This window comes from Orbicella faveolata, unplaced genomic scaffold (genome assembly GCF_042242905.1).
Source record: "Orbicella faveolata isolate gen_17 unplaced genomic scaffold, um_ofav_v1 contig_1, whole genome shotgun sequence".
Classification (NCBI taxonomy): Eukaryota; Metazoa; Cnidaria; class Anthozoa; order Scleractinia; family Merulinidae; genus Orbicella; species Orbicella faveolata.
Genome location: NW_028301536.1, coordinates 38,679,230 through 38,702,315, shown reverse-complemented (window position 1 = coordinate 38,702,315; position 23,086 = coordinate 38,679,230). Strand labels below are relative to the sequence as shown.

The following is a 23,086-nucleotide window of genomic DNA, read 5'->3' as shown; positions in this document are numbered from 1 at the left end:
CTGTGGGGAGAGTATGGATATTTTCTGAACTGTACAATTTTGAAACTTGTCACTTGGACATAGTAGAGGAAGAGTGGAGTAGCAGAAATGCCTTGCCATTCCATCCAATTAACATGAACTCAAAGTTAATTTTTTTATATTTTCACAGTAGTTTAAGTGACTTCATCCCTAAAGAATACATTTTTAATACACAGCCAACACATGAACTCTGCTTTCTCTCATACAAGGTACTTTATTTTTTTTGATATCAGGTGCTTATTTACTTCTTTAATTACATACTTTCGTCCATTGCTTTCTCCCGGTCTGCTCTCTTTTTCTTGAACAGTTTGTTGTCAGGATTGTTTTCTGGGTTTCGACAAGCTTTTAATTTCTGCTCTAAAGTTTTAATTTGTTCTTTGCTCGTTGTGGATTTCGCATGGCCATTGACCAAAGTTGCTATGTTTTCAATTTGGCTAAGAACATGTTGTTGCTCTCCAAGATTTGCGCTAATATAAGAAGCTATAGATCCACGGGAGGCACTGGAAAGTGCAGCTAATGCAATTTGTGACGGCGGAAAAAGCAAGGAAACATCGGTCATAAGGGCTTTACGAAGGAATTCCTCAGCTGCAGGACGCCATCTTTCAGGATCAGCTAACTTTGGACATCTTGTTTTGAAATCAATGATGAATCCTTCCATAGGTCTGTATGGGTTGTGAACTGTCAAATGAAAGTTCAGGCGTTGCATAAGAAGTAGTTCATGGGCTAGAATGAAATCTTTGGTCTTTTCCCTTCGATCTACGGGTAGGATTTCAACAAATCTATCTACTGACAAGTTATGTTCCTCTACTTTACAAGCCATGTATAAACACACCAAGAACATCTCTTTAGGAGGGTGATCCATAACGGAAGTTCTCAGATAAAAGCGTTTCAAGTAAGCTACGGCTGTTGCTGTCACGGCATTCGAGACTGGAGGTTGAAACTTGTCACAAACTTCAATCAAAACTATCTGGTAGTACTCTATCAACTTCATCCCTTCTTCCACACTCAAGAAGTCCACGTCTTTCTTTGCCGGAAAGTTCTCGCAGAAACGCTCACAGTAAGCGCTATTTACTTCCTGCCGGATGTTCATTAACTCGAGCTGGCTTGCAAATGTCCAGTGCTTTCTTTGTGTGCTAGTGTGAAACATTATAGAACTTCTCTCTTTTATGTTTTACAGAACTTGTATAATACAACTCCCTACATTCCCTCCACACTCCCTACTTATAGTGCGCGCGGGCTCACGCGCGAATGGTGGAACGAATGGTACGTCATGTTAGCCTAAACAAAGCACAACATTGAATGAGTCGTCCGCCAAATGATGACATTGGGATGAGATCTGTGAATGCGTTCTTTACTCCTGCTGCCAAAAAGGTGAAGTACCATTACGAAGGGGAAACATATCAGATCTCTGGAAAGGAACAAGTTGGAGAGCTGAATATGAAGAGAAATAACACACGCGAAGGGCAAAGTACATCCTTGCACGGCACGCAAGGTTTGTGGTTTGTGTTGAAAATATGCGATGTCGGCTTCATTCACTGCGTCATTACATTGCAAGCTAGCTTCTTTGGTATGATTCGAGTTTTGATTTTAGTTACACTACACTGCGCTAGGCTAAAAGTTTTTCTAAACTACTCCACGCTCACTACATCTGTACAGTCTTCACCAGCTACACTGCATGCTCTACAGTTTGTATGTCAATATGTTTGTTTAGTGGCTGATTCCGAACAATCACGATTAAAATTTGGTCGTGCTGTGCAAAATGCTTGCTTTAACCAACTGCATATTTAAGTCGGCGTATTAGAGGCCTGGGCAGAGTTACCGATGTAATAATAAATAGAGGATATTACATGCCCGCGCATGGATACGAATTTTATCTTCGAGTGTTCAACTCGATATCTCACGAGTGAACGCAGCGAACGAGTGAGATATGGAGTTGAACACGAGGAGATAAAATTCGTATCCGCAAGCAGGCATGTAATATTCTATTTATTATATAAACATACTAATGACGACGTTTCTGACGATTTTCCGAAGATTTCCGAAGATTTTCCAAAATTGTTCCAAAAGCCAGACGAACGCTTCCGAACATCTTCTGAAGATTACCGAAGATTGCCGAAGATGACCGAAGAAGATCCGAAGATGTTTTGATCGTATATCAACAAATTTAAGTGCAGTTAAAGGGACAAAAGAAAAATGTTATCAAAAAGGAATGATATCTTCACAGTGTGAAAGATAAAAATAGTATCTTCACTGCACACAATTAAGATATGATTTTTTGGCAAAAGGAAAAATCCTGGTATTTCACTGGTGTTTATATAATAAATAGGGGATATTACACAGTGGCAAGAAGATATGAATTTTATGTTTGAGTGGCAAGAACAATATCTCAAGAACAATACCTGCCAAGACGAAGTCGAAGAAGTTAAAATTATACCTTCTATAAAGTCAGATCATTTAGCAATCACATTAATTTTTAATGGCATAGAAGAACAAAAGCATGGTCCATCTCATTGGAAATTCAACTCTAGTTTGACTAAGGATGACGAGTATGTAAAACTTATTAGTGAAAGTGTACCCGTTTGGATTGAGGAATTTAAAGAGGTCAATGACAAAAGAGTGCTCTGGGATCTTATAAAATATAGAATCCGACAAGTTTCTATAAAATATAGTAAAGGGAAAGCATGGCTAAGAAAAGACAAATTGCTAGGAATAGAAACACTTCTTAAAGTGTACCAGGAAAAGTGCTCTACTGATCCGTCAGCAGAAAATATTGAGCAGCTTGAAATTCTTCAAAGTAAGTACGATGCACATTTTGATTACCTTTCGAAAGGAGCTATTATTCGTTCGAGAGCGTCCTGGTACGAGAAGGGTGAAAAAAATAATAAGTACTATCTAAGCTTAGAATCTCATAAAAAGGCCAAAAGCTGTGTCTGTAAAGTTTTTACTAAAAAAGGAACTTTAAGCTCAGACCCAAAGACAATTATGAATGAGATTGAAGATTTTACACAGATTTATACAGTCTCGAGAGTAACCTACCAGAATTTGCAGATTCCTTTTTTCAACATTCTGGAATTCCTAAACTCTCACCAGATAGAGCAGCAACTTGTGAAGGAAAGCTAACGGTGGAAGAATGTTTTGAAAGCCTACAATCCTTTAAAGAAAACAAATCACCAGGAAATGATGGACTTAGTGTAGAATTTTATAAGATATTCTGGGGTGTTCTGGGCAATCTTCTAGTAGAAAGTCTAAATTGTGCTTTTGACTACGGTGAGTTATCAAATTCACAAAAGCAAGCGATTATAACTTTGATAGAAAAGAAAGGAAAAGACAGAAGACATATTTCCAATTGGAGACCAATCTTGTTAATAAATGTGGATGCAAAGATTGGATCAAAAGCAATTGCAAGAAGACTTCAGGAGGTTTTACCTGATATAATACATCATAATCAAAATGCTTATGTTAAAGGAAAGTCTATCTTCGACGCAGTTAGAAGTATTGACGATATTTTAGAATTTACTGAATGGAAAAAGATCAAAGGCTATATGCTAGCAATTGATTTTAAAAAAAGCGTTTGATTCGCTTAACACGAGGTTTTATGTTTGAAATGCTGTTAACCTTTAACTTTGGCCCTCGTTCGTGCGTTGGATTAGGACTTTTTATCAAAATATAACAAGTTCAGTTATGAATAATGGTTTCTCAATGGGCCCATTCAACGTACGGAGAGATGTTAGACAAGGTGACCCCCTATCAGCGTAGTTGTTTATTATCTGTCTTGAAATTCTTGCTATCTCGGTGCGTGGAAATAACAATATCCAAGGGATTCAAGTCGATAATGAAGAAATTAAACTTGAAATGTTTGCCGACGATGTTACAGCCTTTGTAAGAAACAGGAGATCCCTCCAAGCCCTTCTCTGCACTACTGACTTGTTTAGTAAGTGCTCTGGACTTGAAATCAACTCTGAAAAAACTGAATGTATGCTTTTGGGTAATCAAGTCTCCTTGGCAGCAATGGATATCATTTCCTCCAAAAACATACGAATTAAAGACATGGTTAAAATTTTAGGTGTTTACTTTACTTACAATGAAAGTCAAAGAAAAAAGTTAAATTTTGATGAAATTCTTAAATCCATTAAAGAAAAGTTGCATAGGTGGAAGTGGAGGGACCTTACCATTCTAGGAAGAATTCAGATTGTAAAGACGTTTGTGACACCATTGTTCATGTACTGAGCGAGTTTAATTTGTGTGCAAAAGGATACCGTAATGGAAGTCAACAGATTACCCATCCAGTTCATCTGGAAAGGAAAAGATAAAGTCAAACGTTTATCACCTGTAAGTGATATCGATAAAGGTGGACTAAAAGCGCCTCATGTAGAATCGATTATTAAAAGCCAAAGGATCATGTGTTGCAAGAAATTTGCTGATGATCAACAAAGTAATTGGAAGATTATTCTTTCCCATTACCTAAAAAATGTAGGGTCGAAACTACTTCTGCGCTGTGTTTTTGACTTAAAGAAATTGCCTATTAATTTACCCATTTATTATGAAGAATGTCTGCAATGTTTTGCAGAATATTCATGCGCGAGTAAGATAACTGAGCAACACTTTGTCAAGAAATACACAATACAGTGATTTGGAACAACAAGTTTATTTGTATACAAGCTAGGTCCATTTTCTACGAAGAGTTATTTAGAAAAGGAATTATTACACTTGGGGATCTTACGACTAAAAATGAAAATGCGGTATTCACAGGGTTTCAAATTATTACAAGCTCTTCGCTTACATCCAAAGAAAAGTTTCAGCTAATGGCGATCATAGACGCATTACCGGCACAGTGGCGACAATATTTAAAAACCTGCAATAATTTTTCAAAAAACTCTATGTTTTCCAGTAATGCACAGTTACACCTAAATGGCCACAATGTAAACTTGGATAAGGTCACATCCAACAGCATTTATCACGAAGTTCGCTCAAAAAACGAGAGTGTACTAACTGCACAGCTAAGGTATACAGAGACATACAGCGAGACACTGGAATGGGAAGAGATATATCGAATTCCCTTCAAAGTAGCTATTGATTCTAGATCCCGTGAATTCCAATACAAGATATTACATAGATATTTAGGGACAAACAAGTTTCTGCACAAAATTGGCCTAGTACCTTCATCTCTGTGCACTTTCTGCAAAAAGGAAAGTGAATCTATCGAACATCTAATAAAATGTGAATATTCCGACAGTTTCTGGAGAGAACTAATTAACTGGCTAAACACGATAGAAATAAAAATCAAGGCACTATCAAATGTTGACAAAATGTTGGGACTTTGGAACAGACAAGTAGACTTTTATCTTCTCAACCATCTGTTGATCTTAGCAAAACAACACATTTACTCCTGTCGAAATAAAGGATTTCCTCCGTCATTGAAGATCTTCCTCGCAAAAGTTTCCTCAGTATATCAAATCGAAACGGTTATTTCCGATTCTAATGGCAAGCGAGCATTTCATGACGCCAAGTGGAAGAAATTTATTACAAATAATTGTATTTAGGCCAGCAGCCTAAAAAATGTAACAATTGACATAGTTTTATTAATATAATTATTAGTAAGTATTTTTGGTATATTAGTATTTTCCTTATAAGTAGTGTTATTAGTAACAGTATTTCTTGTTTTGTTTTTTTTCTTCATCTATACTAGTGTTAGTCTATGTAGTTTCTTCTAAAAAAAGTAAAAATTAGCGTAGTTTTATTCATTAATATAAATAGTTAATAAGTATTTTGGGTGTATTAGTATTTTCCTCTTAAGTAGTCTTATTAGTAATAGTATTCCTCGTTTTTTTTCCATCTGTACTCACGTTAGTTTATCTAGTTTTTCTTTCTTTTATCTGCAAATGTAATTTCAATTGTTATTATCACTCTTATTTATAAACTTATATAAATATCAAGAACAATATCTCACTTGTTCGCTGCGCTCATTTGTCAGATATTGTTCTTGCCACGAGAACATAAAATTCATATCTTCGAGCCAATGTGTAATGTTCTTTTTATTATATAGAAATACTGATGACGGCATTTTTGACGATTTCCGAAGGTTCTATAAAACTTGTCCGAAGGTCACACGAACATTGCCGAACATTTTCTGAAAATTTCCGAAGATTGCTGAAGATTGCCAAAGACTTTTGAGGAAGACCCGAAGATGTTTCGATCATACACCAACGAATTTAAGTACAATTTAAGAGACAAACTTGATATCAGTGAAATCATCGATATCTTCACTAGTCGAGTCCCAGATGTAGTTTCGTATGAATTTTACAAGTGGTGTATTTTCCAGTAAAACACTCGTGTCTATATAATAAAGAAGTTTATAATTACCTGTTCCATCTATTTTAATCTGCACCTCTTGTTCTCAGTACTAAGGACATTGTTTTGCATTGTTTGTTTTTCATTTGATTTGTCAATATCATGACCAAATATGACGAGATGAAAACTTTTGGAAATTGTGCAACCCAAACATAGTTATTTATGTCACATCTACATCTATATATCTACATTTACAGTTATTAATAAGTAGGTAAAAATTCATGAGATATCACACCAGCTTTTATAGATCATTAAATAGAATTAAATAGAACATTTCATATTTTTGCATGAAACGTTATGAAGGGAAATTTAATAAAAAGGGATTAAAGTCATTTGCACCTGAATATGCTAATATGGTATATTGGCCTCACCCTTTGCATCCAGTTAATTTTTTAATACAATAATTCAAGACTTGTTCTATGGATCTATGAAGGAAACAATACATGAAATTTTACTGGACTGTACAGATGACTTGTCATATTCTGTTTATGCAGGTGCTGGTAGAAAGAATGCTGGGATCCATGATCACTGGGCTCCTGTTCCAGCATATTCCTCAGACTTGTCACACCACAGTGCTGTTAGAACACGTACATCATCAAACAGACCACTGCAACCAGAGCAAGAAAGAGAACAATGTTCAGTGGCCACTAGTTGTTATCAAGGAAACAATATGGAACAAAGTCATCCATCATTACAGCAGCCCCTTTTCACATCGCCATCTGATTTGGGACGTAGATGGCACTATTTACGAAGGAGGTGCTATCACCAACAGAGAAGCCGTAATTTCAGCTTTACAGTAGTTTCGTACAATGTCTTGGCTGATGGCTTGTTATATTCCAATAGCCATTTGTACTGTGGCACTGAAGAGTGGTTGAAACATTGGGAGTACAGGCGAAGAAATCTATTAAAAGAGCTATCTTATTATAATGCTGATGTAAGTTAGGTTAATATCAAAAAAAAATATTCCTTTAGCAGGATATGGCCAACGATAATTATCTCACATTCACTTACGAATAGCATGATGGGTTATTGAAAATGACCATAAAATAATCTTTTGGTAAATCTTGTTAACATAAGTTTGTATTAAAATAAGAGCGGTAGCCTAGTAGTTTTGTTGACCTTGTTTGTTGGCATAGTATAATATCTAATGGCTTCTATGTGTATAGCAAAAAAAAGCACTGGAAATACAATTCATTTGATTCTTCACACACACTAGTGGCGGATCCAGACCTTGTTCTAGGTGGGGGTGGGGCAGGAGAGCAGTTTTCTTTTGCTTGCCCTGCTGGCTTTTCTTCCTTCTGTGATTTCTTCTTTTTTTACCCAAAATAAGGGGGGCCCTAGTTCTGCCACCGCACACATGTTAACACACGTGTGTATTTTATATGTAAAATTTTAATTATTTAAGAGAGATTTTATTTTACACAGGTAGCAAAAGTCAATCTGCTTGTACATGCAGGCAAAGAATAATGAAATAAACAAGTCACAACAATGCTCCAGATTTAAATAACAATGTACTTGAAAATGGTAACCTGACAAGCCAGTCCAGTTTCTTACATGCTTTCACTATTTATGATTTTACCAAGAGTCATTTTTCAGGCTGTCATTATATTACTTCGATATTTGTAACTGATATGTCATGATATGTCATCAAAAGAACAAGCAATCCTGCCATTTACATGTTTAGAAATTTTTTCCTGTTTTTAGGTTGTGTGCCTTCAAGAAGTTGAGATACAGCATTATCAAGACTGGTTTGAACCCAAGCTGAGAGGAAAAGGTACAAAATTGTAAACACTTTGGTATAGATCAGGTTACATGAAACCTGTTTTCAGAAATTGACAAAGAACAAAGTTCACTGCAAACTGAAACACTGCTGGGTCACGGGTGCAAGAAAAGAATGTTCAAAGTTGTGTACTAGTCACTTTGCTTCGGACAATTAACATTCAAAATAATGATCAAGAACTTACACTGCCCAGACCAACTATCGCTCAGTTTATTTATTTTACAACTGTCTTTGCACTTGGCAAACTATGTTGGTCCATTGATTTGGTACATGTAGCAGTAGATTAATAGACACTTTTTAACTCTTTAAGCCCTGGTAGGAAGAAATGTACTGTATTTTTCTAAAGGTGGTAACTGAAGACCCAAAGACCACAAGTTATTAAAAATATACAAGTTGAAAGGTATTTTTCGGGATATGCCATAAATCACCACAAAAGACAATGGTACAATATGTACAAAGACTTGATGTAATTATGTGTAAGTACTTTCTACTAGCTGGCTATAATGAGCCCAAGACTGAAAACTGAAAAATAATTAGATTAAAACCTGCAGAATGTCACAGATTGGATTGAAGATTGTCTAAAAGGAAACCTTTTGAAAGTATAATATTCCTTGTTCATATTGGGTATATGTTCCAAAACATTAGCTTAATTTGCAGCTTGTGGTGTGCGATTTGTTAATCAGATATTCACTTGACCATAAAAATGTAACAAGCAAAAGTTGCAAAATGTACCTGGGGTGGTTAATCTAGTCTGATATGGGAGTGTCTACGATTTTATGCTTTAAAAATGCCGATCTCTGAAAGAACTTTTTGATGTCCAAAATACATACAAATTGACTGAATATTAAATTTTGTGCCACATGACACTATTGGAACATAAAGGTCTACATTATCTACACGTATGCTCTTTTCTAACCTTTAATACAGGAACTGGTTGATTGTCACCTTAATACATTTTACTAAAAACTCACAGGAACTGTAATCGACTAAAATGTCACAAATACTGAAGCCATCATTTTCATTTGACAATTAAAGGTTATGCTGGATTGTACAAGAAAAGATCTGGGGATAAGACAGATGGATGTGCCACATTCTTTAAGGAATCAAGATTTACATTGGTTGAATCAAAGCTTGTTTCCTTCAATAAACCAGAAGTCAAACTAATGGACCGTGACAATGTAGCTGTTGTGGTTCTGTTGAAGCCCAGGACTACAGGCAGTTCATCTCGCCACGCTAACAATATGGTGTGTGTGTCCAACACTCATTTGCTTTTTAACAGAAAAAGAGGAGACATCAAGCTTGCACAGCTGTCTTGCTTGTTTTCAGAACTTGAGGAAATAGCAAGAATTTCCCCGCCTGGTAAAGAAGGTTCTTCGTACTATCCAATCATATGCTGTGGAGATTTCAATAGCACTCCATTTTCTCCAATTTATAGTTTTGTTGTGCGTGGTTTTCTTGATTACACAGGAATGCACCGTGATAACTTTTCTGGGCAGAGCCATTTTCGAAACAGTTATCCACCAAAGTATGCCTTAACAAGCAATCTCATTCCATGGGAGTTAGGAATTACAACTTCGTGTACCAAGAGAAATGAGTCTTCAGAAACTGATGGAAATTCTTGTAGCAATGCAGAGGGACAAGACAATTTGCAGGTATCAGGATCTAGAATTCGTCCTGTTTCATCTTGTTGTGATGGCTCATTCCACGGTGCAGTACCGTTTGAGACTAGTGAAGGCAATCCTTCAAATTATAGAATTGCTGAAAATCGTGTGGGAAATAATGAGTGTTCTCACACTTCCAGTTCTACACAGTGCAATCCAGGGCAAAGTAAAGAACTTCAGTCTCCACAGAGTAGTTCATCATTGCCAAGGATTGACACTGCACAGTCACAGTCACTGGATTTCATGGAGCACGAAGAAGGAATACAAACCGGCAAGCATTCTGTAACAGATACGACTGAAAAAGATGCCTACAATGCCTGTACAATCCTACGACACAAATTTGACTTCTTTAGTGTCTACAGGCATTACTTCAAAGGTGGGCAACAGGAAGTTACTACCTTTCATGACCAATCAAGTACAACTGTGGATTACATATTTGTTTCTCCTGGGCAGCAACAGTACTGCCGCAGGTGTCGGAGTCACCATGGACCCCTACAGCTGACAGGAAACCTTGGCCTGTTGAGTGAAAGTGGTATATGGAATCTTGATGGCCAAGGACTTCCTAATAAGTATTTATCTTCTGATCATCTTTCACTGGTAGCGTCATTTTTGTTGCATGTTTAATTGCTGTTAGTCTCCTTTTTAACATTCTTTTAGCCTGGATAGCAAGTGCAGTTATTAGGGTGTGTTTGGCCCTTTTAGTTTCCAAGTTGTATCAAATTTTCAAATCCTCGTCCAGCTCTTGAAGTTCCGTCATGGGAGATATGTTCAACAGCTGCCATTAACGATTTTAGCAGTTCAGTTTAAATTGCGCGTTTTAAATTCTTGGTTTTTAAGCAGAAGTGTTTGCAATCCATTTGCGATTTATGCAACATGCTCAGTTTGTGTTTCATTTAAAAAAAAAAAAGGAAAAGCTGTAGGTAATGATTTAAATTTGTTAGTGCCAATGAAATAAAAACTGTTGGCTGAAAATAATATTACAAAATGAAGCGAGTAAAGATGCCAACCGATAACATGTCCTGTCAGAGTGTAAGGGTGCGTTTCTTTAAGGTTCTTAAATCCGAAAACGGATTTTGCGTTTCTTTACTGAACAGATCAATCTAAGATCACTCGGATCATGGTGCGTCAAAGGAACCGAAGAATCCTTGCCCAGAGTGGATTTTTCGGTTCCTTTGACGCACCATGATCCGAGAGATCTTGGATTAATATGTTTAGTAAAAAAACGCAAAATCCGTTTTCGGATTTAAGAATCTAATCTCGGATTTTCTTAAAGAAACGCGCCCTAATATTCTACCATGGGTATTCATGACATGGTAATAAGATATGGGGAATCGCTCTGGCCTGGGACGAGCCCAAGACCAGGCGAAAATAGAAGCGGACAGCTAGATCAAGGCTGACTTACTCGTTGGGTGGGATGGAGGGTCGCCAACCTCTTCGCTGTCACGGCCTCAAGTGGAGTGATAGGGTGGAACACGTGTCATTTTCATAATCCCCAGCGTATCAATTACCAATGCAAATGAGTTTACATGGTGGGAGTTTATACTCTCAGGCACACTACGCCGGAGGTTTATATTTGTACGGTTTGGCCTTCTGTCCACACTAATCCGTCAGAAAAACGGAGCTTTTCGAAAACGCCCTTCAAACCGGAGGAATTTGAAAACGGAGCTTTTCGAAGACGATGACGTCACGATCATGTGATTTCCCTGACCGAATGTTTCTTTCAAATTCCTCCAGCGCGGTGTGGACGGAAAACATTTGATGCGTTTTCACAGGAAAAGTCTCCGTTTTCAAATCCTCCGGCGTAGTGTGCACGGGGCCGGACTATCGGAACGTTTCACCAACAAAACAATTCTACGCAAGGCCAATATACTCTTTTTAGGCCGTGTTTCATAAAATTTTCCTCTGAATCAAACCTGGCAAACTGGTGATCTAGCACTGATCTCATTCATCCAGAGATAGGATTTTCTATTTTTAAAATAAAGATTGGTTTGACTTGAGGAAATGGCAACATCGTCATCAGCACCCAAGCAGACGGTAAGTGATGGAAGAAGTAATGTATTGTAATCGACAAAAAGAATATTCGTGACGAGTGAATGACCGGCCACTTTCGCTTAATTATCTTAATTACAACAGGTAATAATTATAGCTCGATTATCAAAAACTTTCGTTGCATTGATATTTTGCTACCTCTGAATCTCCAAGGACGGGAAAAGACGGGAAATGCAGTTTGTTGACCAGTCTCCCTTACTAAGCGTTTGCCGTGATCGATGCGGCAACGCATGTACCCTTAACTTTGTGACAGCAGATGAACAGGGCTGACCCAGGGACTTTCAACAGATAAAAACACAAAAAATCCCACCAGCCCTAAGATCAACATGATAGCTGGCAAGAGGGGGAAATTGTTCAAATTGCTGTAAGACCCGTCTAGCAACAATTGAAACGCCTTTGTTGTTATCAACACCACACCACTACAGCTTTGTTCAATTATGTGAGTTTACCGTAAACACAAGCCACATATATAAACACTCAGCCGAGTACATGAAAACTAAATTTTATTTCCTCCCTGGCACAAACTATGTTTGTAAAGCCATCAGTTAATTTCAATTCCTTTGCTATATTCACTTTGTGCCAGCACAAACCAAATATGCCTATCGAATAGACCAAATTATTTTAATAACTACAATCTTCAGCCAGGGACTTGTCTTTGGCTTTCTATTGGTAAATATTATTACATTTACTGTAATCATTGTTCACTATAATAATTACTTATAATAACTGAATTAATCACTCCACTTTATAGGTACTGAAAACTTACAGTAACAAAAATACCTGCGATATTTTAACAGAAAAAAGTTTTAAACTTTTAGATCATAATTGACATCTAAATATTGACTGGCTTGAAACACACGTCATAAATTAAACTTCAGAGTGCAAAATTCCATTGTTTATTAAATCCCATTCCACATGAGCAAAAAAAGTTCACAGAAGCATTAGCATCAATGAAGGAATATGTTCGGGCGACGTTTCTACGGTTGAATCATCAAATACTGGATTTGATGGTTAACTACTCCGGTGGTAACCTGAGTAACAAGGCAAGCCAAACCGAGTCAATGGCCGTTTTCATACTTAAAACGCATTATCCGTTTGGATGAACTTGGGCAAACATTTGTAGTTCGTCTGGTTATGCGTCTTCAGTATAAAGACGAGCACAAGACGTATTATGCGTCTAGACGAATTATCCTTCGAAATTCGTCTTGAACGACGCACTACGAGATAGTTTGTCTCGACGCATAATACGTCTTGTACCCGTCTTTATCCTAGAGACGCATAACCAGACGAACTACAAATGTTAACCCAAGTTCGTCCAGACAGATAATGCATCTTTAGTATAAAAACGGTGAATCAGGAGAGTGCAAGGGCGGGAAAAATTTAAATCAGATGCTGATTGGTTGTCCCTCGGTTTCTATGGTAATCACGATGGGGAAGTGTTTCAAGCCAGGGTTGATTACGTCATTCTCTCCTGTCTGACTTCTAATCTAAGTCTCTCGCTATTACTAATGCTCAATAATCTATTACCGTATACGATAAAAGTAATTATATATCTTCATTTCTATATCTGTTGATATAATAAACAGGGCAAATCTTGAAAAAAAGATAATTTTAAATACAAAATGAAGCAGTCTCATCTCCACAACTCTCTCGTTTTGGTGCTTTTCCAGAGAGCCTCTCTGGAGGCTACAAAAATTATCACACATGTTAACGAGAACATTCAAAATAGACGACTGAGAACGAATCCTGGTTAACAGCATTGCAAGGTTCTGAGCTTTTGTGATTCAAGTTTAATATGTTACATGTACCAGTAAACTGAACACTTAGCGGAGTTGAAGATCCACCTATAACCCAAGCCTCGCGCTGTAACCAAAATTACAAATAGAAATCTAAACGGGCCATGAACAGCCCATAAAAATGGACAATTTACAATAACTGTCTAATTTCTCGCGCGCTGATTGGCTCATTTTTGTCATCAATAACAGTACGGACGGATAAAATTTTAATTTATGCAAGCTTTCAAGTTCAAATTTCAGCTGTCAAACTGTCAACTATTTAACCAATGAGATTTTATGGACTTTTTTAAGTAGCCAATCAAAAAGCGAGAAAAGCTATTGACAATGCTCGCGTTATTTTGAATAAAATTCACTTATCTTCGTTTACGGCAAGTTTACGCGTCTTTTCCCCTGATTTATTCCCGGCATTTGACCAGTTTGGGGTCTTGTTATTTTAAAAAACAAATTGAAGTCAGTTTTTTATGCGTCTGTCCCCTTATTGATGATAAATTGCGACATAACATTGTCAAAGTGGCTGTGGAACCTCGAGCCGCAGGCGAGTAGTTCAGCAGCTAATTTCCGCGGTTAATTTTGTTATTTTCCTGAGGTTGATCGAGTCAACATATAAAACAACAGTTTTCACCAGTCTTTAAACAGTGGCTATCTCGTATAAAAATCCAATATGATTATCTGATTGGTAAATCCTATCACCTTTTTTGCTGCTTTTTCGAGGATTTCAAGAAGCTGGATTCAAGACGCCTTTAAACAAAACCTGAAGTCAAGGAGAAACACCTTTTAGGATAGATGTTAAGTCGTCAGCTGGGATAATGAATTCAAACTCCACCTATTCGATTATAATTAATTAATTTGTAGCTGGTTTAAAGATCCTATTTGTCTTACTTGCTGCAATTTATCCACAGAAAATTGTTACAGTTTTTCAATCTTATTCTACCCTAAATTTCATTAAAAGAAAACTAATTTCCTCTTTTAATACTACAACGCAAGACATGAGGTTGTTTTTCTAACACAAATGGGTGAAAACTACAACAGCTTTGTATATTACAGAACTGCTACGTGTCAAATGTTCAATATTAGTCGCTATGTTTAAACTGGAACTCATTGGCTACCTCAAAAATATTCTATAGTTGAAACATTGTGTACAGCAATTTGTGTCGTTATTATATACCAGAAGCAACTTCCGTTGATTGGCGCTTTGGTGCAAAGAATTCTTCATTAACGTGGCTAGCTCTCTAAGCAGACCTGCAGTGGTCGCTCCAAACCTCTGCTAAGCCAATGTATCGACACATGCTGCTCGTCATATCCAGCCATTACTCATTTACAAACGATCTTGCAGTTCAGTTCATTTAATTCACAGTTCTACTAGACGTGTGTAGGCAAGATCACAGCATTGGAACACTCCAGCTGTGGTTTGTCTGATCATCATCTTCTTTGAATAAGGGGCAGCTCAATAACAACAACACTTGACACATCCACGTGCTTTCCTTCACGCCACACCTGACACAAACAACAAATCACAATTAAACTTTAAAATGGACTCTACTCGTTCTATCATGGTTCTATCATAGGGGAGCAGGAATGGCGCAGTGCTGAGAACGCTCGCCCCCCACCAATGTGGGGAGGGGGAGTTTGGGTTCCCCGGGTTCAATTCTGGCCCGGTGTCATATGTGGGTTGAGTTTGCTGTTGGTTCTCGTCTTGCTCCGAGGGTTTTTCTCCGGGTTCTCCGGTTTTCCTCCCTCCTGAAAAAAACCAACATTTTCAAATTCCAATTCGCCCAGGATAGAGGAGCCGTATGACAACCCGCTAAGGCGGATGTGGCTTGCTCTCTAAATATTCCAATTTGTTTGGTGCGTACTTTATCCTCGTCAAATAGAAAATAATTCTGGGAGCCTTGTATTCATCGATCAGCATACCACAGGCTATTCTAAATTTAACTTCGTTTTCGTATTCAGCTTCGAAACGTTTGCAACTAACTTTCCATTTCCTAGAAACAACTATGTTATCTGTTCCTTTATGCTGTTCTGCTCAGAAGAGAAATTTAAGCTCAACACATAATGCTTGGAAGATGTCAACTCGGAAGCAATCAAAGTACGCGTATGAGTACCTGCTCTTCCATCCGTCCGGTTTTCAGTTTCTTGATTCCTTGTCCATGCTTTCTATTTTCCTTCCACCTTCCTTCGAATTCTGTTTCACAAGACAAGACTTCTCTTCCCTGGCCATGACGCTGAAATCAGAACAGAATTATTTATAACAGCTTAACCACCAACTTACATAAACCGATGACGGGTCTATTCAGTCACGTCAATAAACAAGTGATTGATCCTTAAATCAACACAAACTATTCGTCCATCGAAGAAAAGAAGTCAAAGGACCTAAGTCTTGCAAAACCGAATTGTATTCACATAAATGTAGACGCAAATAATAGAATAATCCCGCGAAAGTTTTTAAAAGAAGGAAGCCACAAATGAAAATTCTTTTAGATAAGAAAAGATGTTATCAAAATTACACTTTAGCTAATAATAAAATGAAATCCATCCCAAATTTAGGTTGTACAGTGAACAATTCCACATTATGCAGCATCCTAAACTTGGTATCAGCTGGATTTGTTCGCGGTAGTCCCAGAATTGACTCCTGCGTCCCGTTTTGTAAAGAACCAACTGCCCTGCCTTCTGCCAAATAGGAACTTAATCACCTTATGTAAGTGCCACAAGAACTACTAACGGCCACCCAAGTAATTGTGATTATCCAATTAAGTCTGGGAGGGGAGGGGAGAGGAGGGGTTATTTACCATGTTATCTTTCCATTCTCCTTCATATCTCCCTTCAGTAGTTTGCTCTACTCCTTTACCGTGTTTAAGTCCATTTTGCCACTCCCCTGTAGAAAAAAAAAGAGCAATTTCACAAATTGACGTCAGTTTTTCATGCGTCCGTAGTGTTATTGATCATGAATTTCGTCATAACATTGTCAAAGTGGCCGAGTGGCTCCGCAGACGAATAATAGCATTAAACCCATCAATAGCAAAATCATAATCAAAATTGATCCAGGACAGCAAAATACTATTTTTATATTCAGCATAAACATAAAAATGTAGTTACTTTATCCTACACAAAATGTCCCAAAGTACCTTCATAACGATAACCAGTAGAGGGGTCCGTGTACATGCCACGTCCATTTTGCTGTAAATGACAATATACAGAGAAAAAAAAAAACAATTATACCCTTCACAGAAGATGCTATAAGCAAGCAGAAGCGGGAAATTATGTTACTGGGGACAAGCATAAGCTAATAAGGATCCCAGGAGATAGAAAACGCTTGTACGCCAAGTCGCAATTTGGTTTTGGGCTTCCGTCAAGTAATAATAGAAGCTGCTAACCAAAGCAAGCGAGTAAGTTGTTTTGATCTGCGACAAATTAAAAACTGTTTAATCAGTCAAGTGGATTACCTTGTCGAACTCCCAGCGCCCGCTGTAGCTGGCTCCAGTAGCAAATGTTAACACTCCTTCTCCGTGTCTCAAGCCCAACATCCATTCCCCTGAGGAGTTAAAACAACTGACATGAAAGCGTTTGCAAATTATTACGATGGTCGCACTCGTGAATACAGCGCTTATAGACACTTTTAAGTGTCTACTATAGCTGTATAATTATTATTTTTTTTTACTTTTGTCTAAAATTCCCTTATTTACTGACAAAAATGATAAAACTTAAACGTCACCAAAGGGTCAAGGTGAAACTAATTAACTTTGAAAGTATAATGTGAATATGACGACCAAGTCCTACCTTCAAACTTGCTTTTTTTGTGACTGTAAAACATTTTTCCTTTTCCTTGGCGCTAAGAAGAAAGAACGTTGAGATACTTTAAATCACAGCTGAATTGAGAAAGCAAGTTTAAAGGCTCGTTCGTTGTAACAAATGTCAAATGTATGAGAATAAAACAGTCAATTCCTACCAATCCATTGGCCCAGCTGCCTTCATACACTGATCCGTCCTTGTACGTCATCTTTCCCTGCTTACTGCGCAAGTCATATTCAAACACTCCTTCATAAGTATCACCATTACTGTACTTCATGACGCCCTGTCCAAACCTCTTTAAACACAAACATGATTATACTGGTTAAGACTTATTTATTATCCAAACTGACGTTTTATGTCACAAAAATTCGAACCCAACAACGACAAAAAACATATACATATGAATGAGGTCTGTTTTCGAGGCTGCGTGATATCCGGGGGTCCGTGGTTCAAAATCTCCGGCCTCCAGCCATGCATGTCATAGACAACTGGTCAGCATCCTCCCAGTTCTGGATTGGTGTTTGTATTTGCAACGTTTGTTTGGGTCTAAGCAGTGCTGCCCCAAAGGGTTACATGTAGCTTCTCTTGCTCGCGCTATTCACACTCGGGTTTGGAGCGACGCGGGCATTTTTCGACTTTCGCAGCTCGATTGGTTCGCAAATAAAATCTGGCATTTAAGAGCTAAGCACAAGAACATCAAGTAAGTGTACTTACTGTGTTCTTGAACCAGTTGCCATCGTAACAGTCGCCGTTAGAGTAAGTCATACATCCTTTGCCAGTTATATGATCCCCACTCCAACCTCCAACGTAATGAGTGCCATCTGAACTACTAAACTCGCCAAAACCACCCCGCTAAGTCCAAAAAGTAAATAAATAAATAAATAAAATAAATAAATAAATAAATAAATGAACAAATAAATAAATAAATAAATAGAGCGGTTTTCAATCGAGTGTTGTAAAACCAAACCAATCACTTGACAATTAGACAAGTCAGCCAATCTCAAAACGAAAACCAAAGTATATGCCTGATTGCTTTCGACACTCAATTAAAAACCGCTCTGAATAAAAATTTACTATTTAATCACTCTCCAACACATAAGAGATTTCCCTCGATCACTAATACAAATCTTCATCTTACATGTACAGTACAGGGCGTGAAAATTGTGGCGAACAGATATTCATTCTCAATGCGAAATTTGTTTTGCATCGCTGTCCCCAAAGATTAAAGCAAAAGGACAATTGTTCTTGACATAACAGCCGTAGTTACGAAGTTTCAGCAAAATCTGCTACATTTAAAGTACTACTGAAACAATTTTTTCTAATTTCATTTGTATGGTAGTGTGTAGAGAATTCTGATCTTACAGCTGATCCCAGCTGGGGGTTGAAATATCCAAATTCAGGCTGAGTAAGGAGATTTAAGATGTTGACCACACACCTGATTGTCCACCCACCGTCCTTTGTAAACAGAACCATCAGCATACTGCATTTCTCCTTGTCCACTTATTCGGTCATTAGCAAATTGACCACTAGTTACAAACAATCAAGTACAAAAACTCAGACTCGAAAGGATAGTGCAAAGTTTAATAATGTGTGCATGGTTAATGATTTTATGCAGTTTTTTTTTAAGGACAGTAAATTTGTACTTAGCCACTATGTGTAAACTTTAAGTTGATAATGGTAAATTAACTGCCTTAGCGAATAGTGAAGCTAAAGCTTCAAGCGGAAGGGCTAACGCTAAAAACGTCACCTTCGCAAAGTCGCTACGGCGGTTAATAGTTACCGGATGTTTAGCCCCCAAGTCGATTAGGCACTAGCGGGGTCGTCCCCAACCAGAAGTCGATTAGCCCACAAATTCAAGCTTAAAGAGCGAGAAATAGACAGTGTTTTCGACTTCTGGTTGGGGCTAACCGGTTAGGGGCTAATCGACTTAGGGGTTAAAAGACTGATTACCCGATCAATTTACCTTTAGCAGCTTAAGGTTGATACTGTAAACAATGTTTCATTTGCCCGCCAATGTAGCCTAACAGTTTTTTTTTAAGAAACGAATAACTTTTTTCATACAGTGACTATTGACTTAAGGATATCGCACAACGAGGAACAGTAGACCAATTTTGATCTATTAAAATTCCAACTTGGCGACGAGGCTTGGGGCAATAAAAACAAAAAAGATCATTTATCCATCCCTCAGCCTCCATGTGATTTTTTTGTGATTTCTTGTCACCAAGTTAATTGGCCTATTACAATCCAATATGGCGTACAACTGATGAGGCTAGTGTTTTAGCAAAATATATTTTGTAGCGCCAAGTTACAGGGTTTTTAAACGGTTTTAAGAGTATTTTACAGTGTGTCAAAAGAATAACTAGGACTCGAGAGATGTCTTTTAATTCGTACCAGGCCTATTACACGTACCTGTAGACATCACCATTGGGAAAATGCATCTTTCCTTTACCATGTTTCTGGAGAAAAAACAAAGTCGCATTTCAAAATTGTTGGATCTTAATTGTTATTTTGCATGCTTCAGTGGGTATCACCAGAAACCATGTTCAAAAGTATTTACACTATATCGGAACAAAGTTCTACACAGCCTTCGGAACAAAAGCCATCTTGAAGGGCAAGGGGAAAGAAAGCTTGTAGTTGTTGTTGAATAAAAATCTGACCAATTTGGTAACGTTTGTCACATCTCTTATTTCCAATGTTTGTTAACAAGTCAGGGTACATTTGAGGTTGCCACTTTGACAGGGTACTCACTATTCGAGGATCACTACTTTTGGGAATTGCTAACAACGAACCCCAACATTTTAGTGTCCGGACTCTACAGGACAGTTATACTTGATATGCACCCTCACCTTGCTATGTTTCCACTGTCCTTTGTATGTCAGCCCACTAACACAACGTAATTCACCAATCCCCTCGATTTCATTGTGACAAAATTCTCCCGTAAATCGGTCACCATTTTTATAGGTAATCCCACCCTAAAAAGATATAATAAAAAGAAAAGCAAGTTTTGCAACGTAATTTGTTCACAACTTTGAACATTTTAAGTCTACACTGTACACTAGATTAGCATCTCTCACCGAACAAGTAATTTCAAAGCAGTGTTTACAAACGTTTTCAATTCAAAGTTTTGCTAATAAAATCATCTCCAAAAAACAGAAAAAACAATTCACCAACACAATAACAATCTAAAACATTTACAAGGTTATTTAAAAAAAAAAATGTTTCCAAACAAGACTACAAAAACAATTAACACTAACCTTTCACATGACCTTAAACTTAACTTGTTTAACGTTTTGGAAATAACACATTCATAACCAAAGGAGACCCAACTCCAAAGGGTACAAGATTCAAATCCCAATTCAACAAACAACAGGTGCATCAGTCTATGAAGATAAATTCAATAATTACCTGGCCATGTATATCACCTATGTGCCACTGCCCATGGTAAACATCACCACTGGTGTACTCCATTGTGCCAACACCATCTGTAGCAAGAGGAAAATAAAACTGTTACAGTAGTTATTTTGATAGAAAAAGTCCATTACAACCTCGATATTAAAATCCTGGTTAGTGCAGCCCTTTGCCTGTCCGAAGCACCCACGAAAAAAGAACAGGGCTAAGCATGCAGCCAGCGTAACCACGTAGAACACACAGCAATGCAGGAACCAAACTAGATCGCAACCTTTTAGGGTACAAACAAGCCCCTGAGAGCTGAGAAGAACATGGTGGCTGGCAACCACAACCACCAAGACACTGGCCTCCGGAGAGTGGATGTTCTCCCACTGTACGCCAAGCTATGAGTAGTTTGCTCATTTCCATGGTGACAGCATCATAAAACAAAGATGATTGTTCAACACCTACACGATAACGCTCTGCAGTGCTTTCAAAAATGTTAATTTAATGTTTGTTCATCGATAGCTTTGATACAACTTAGTTTGTTATTTCAAAGCCACACAGCAGTGCAACATCATGGAGGAGAGGGTTGAACACGTGCAAAGAGATGTGTGTGGAAGATAAATATCATGTCCTTTTAAAGTTTTGCTCTACATACCTGATACAGCTGTATATCAAAAACTGAATTGTAAAGTTGTATATTAACTAATTACTTCTAAAGACATGTACAGCTTCTGCTTTCTTTACATACATCCATGAAAGGAAAAATATGTCTATTGTATGAGGTCAGTACAAGATGCCGAAAAGCCTAATTTACATAATTTATATCAAAGTGATAGTGCTGGGTACTTATTTTTAAACCATGTTAAATATATAAACAAAATTCAACCTACGCTGTTTGTCATCAAGCCATTCTCCTCTGTACTTGTCTCCACTGTTGTATGTCAATTCACCCCATCCATTGCGTTCATCATCTTCCCACAGACCCTGACAAGAAAGCCTAAGCTAAGTTTCAAACACAATACCTTTAGGCCTTCTTTCCCCCATGAATACAACTTCTCGCCAGCCCCTCTCCTAACCCTTCACTTACCATCTCCCTTTGATTATACAACAGCTCATCATCCCCTCCAATAGCTTAACCTCTAAAGAACCTCTTCTGATGTGCAAGTATTTACTGCTAACATTTCCAACATCACACACAAGTTTCAAAACTTGATAATCAAATATTTACCTGGTATTTAGCCTGGTTTGGCCAGGACAGTGTACCCTCTCCATGTCTCTGAAACAACAACAGATATGAAGTAGAAGTAAACATACCAACACACCTTAAACACATCTAAACAATTTTTAGCACCCTTTCATCCACAATTCAAAACTGAATTTTCCCCACATAATGCATACTTACATAAATACTGACATAGGTTAGTAGTCAAAAAAAATTCTGGCACTGATGTTCAGTAACATTCTGTTTATATTATGTAAAACAATAAAAATGCAAACAAGATATAAATTCCCAACCATATTTATTCGTTGTAATAATGGGCAAAAAGTTAATGGTAATGTTTTGAGAAATAGGTGTTGGGTCATTCGAAATGTAATATTGGAATATTTTAGGTGTTTAAAAAAATGTTCCCTTTTCTTACCGTTGTTGATGTGTACGCAGGTGCTGCGTTTCCTAGGAACTACTTCTTCAGTGAAATATGTGTAAATTACTTGACCGTTGTTAAACTGGAAATGGTGCCATGTAATCTAACTATTTTGAAAATGTAGTGTCTACTTCAATAATTTGTAGCCGATTCTTGGGAGGATGCCTTGGTACATTCATGTTCTGCGAGCACCGTTGCTGCACTGCATGTTTTCGGTTTAGCTGCGTTGTCCAGCAACTCGTTTGTTTACTCGCGAGTGTCGATCGAGAAAATGAAGTAAAAATTGAAATCTGGATTTTGGAAGCGCTCTTTTTGGAATTAGTCGCGTTAGACTCCTTAACTTATTTTCAGTCTCCCGTCCAATTTTTCAGTCAAACCTTGCCCTTTTTACTGACCTTTTCAAGGAGTTTGATAACGATGTTTAAATTAATTTATTCCTAATTCACACTTCTACCCAAATAAAGAAAAGATTCCTAACAATAGCAGCGGCACCTCATTAAAGGATGTTTGTACCAAGAGCACGTCCAGTTAATGAGATGGATAGTTTTAACTGGAAATCCCGCCCACGAAGCTGGGAGTTTGCAAACCTATTTCTTGTAACACTTATGTTGT

The 23,086-nt window shown here is 37.6% G+C and overlaps 3 protein-coding genes across 4 annotated transcripts in view; 1 reads left to right on the top strand and 2 right to left on the bottom strand.

The window, feature by feature from the left end:
- Positions 1–212: 212 nt before the first annotated feature.
- Positions 213–1,242, bottom strand: LOC149119013 (cyclin-H-like). The gene has a single exon (XM_089275699.1). It carries the CDS (start codon positions 1,163–1,165, stop codon positions 272–274), a length of 894 nt encoding a protein of 297 aa, XP_089131825.1. The 5' UTR covers positions 1,166–1,242; the 3' UTR covers positions 213–271.
- Positions 1,243–1,277: 35 nt separating this feature from the next.
- On the top strand, positions 1,278–10,782 carry LOC110062818 (RNA 2',3'-cyclic phosphatase ANGEL2-like). Its single transcript, XM_089275673.1, has 4 exons — positions 1,278–1,510; positions 6,861–7,300; positions 8,071–8,140; positions 9,182–10,782. The coding sequence occupies exons 1-4, from the start codon at positions 1,318–1,320 to the stop codon at positions 10,429–10,431; spliced, it is 1,953 nt and encodes a 650-aa protein (XP_089131799.1). The 5' UTR covers positions 1,278–1,317; the 3' UTR covers positions 10,432–10,782.
- Positions 10,783–12,342: 1,560 nt separating this feature from the next.
- LOC110062816 (uncharacterized) overlaps positions 12,343–23,086 on the bottom strand; it is a 32,569-nt gene continuing 21,825 nt past the window's right edge. For both annotated transcript variants that reach the window (XM_089275659.1, XM_089275664.1), the window contains exons 15-28: positions 22,060–22,107; positions 21,722–21,815; positions 20,844–20,920; positions 20,285–20,410; positions 19,848–19,894; positions 18,874–18,964; positions 18,153–18,290; positions 17,596–17,733; positions 17,427–17,478; positions 17,093–17,181; positions 16,775–16,826; positions 16,439–16,524; positions 15,755–15,874; positions 12,343–15,146 (exon numbers count right to left, since the gene is read on the bottom strand). In XM_089275659.1, coding sequence (XP_089131785.1) covers positions 15,072–15,146; positions 15,755–15,874; positions 16,439–16,524; positions 16,775–16,826; positions 17,093–17,181; positions 17,427–17,478; positions 17,596–17,733; positions 18,153–18,290; positions 18,874–18,964; positions 19,848–19,894; positions 20,285–20,410; positions 20,844–20,920; positions 21,722–21,815; positions 22,060–22,107 — 1,233 coding nt within the window. In that variant the 3' untranslated portion in view covers positions 12,343–15,071. The remainder of the gene's footprint in view (positions 15,147–15,754; positions 15,875–16,438; positions 16,525–16,774; positions 16,827–17,092; positions 17,182–17,426; positions 17,479–17,595; positions 17,734–18,152; positions 18,291–18,873; positions 18,965–19,847; positions 19,895–20,284; positions 20,411–20,843; positions 20,921–21,721; positions 21,816–22,059; positions 22,108–23,086) is intronic.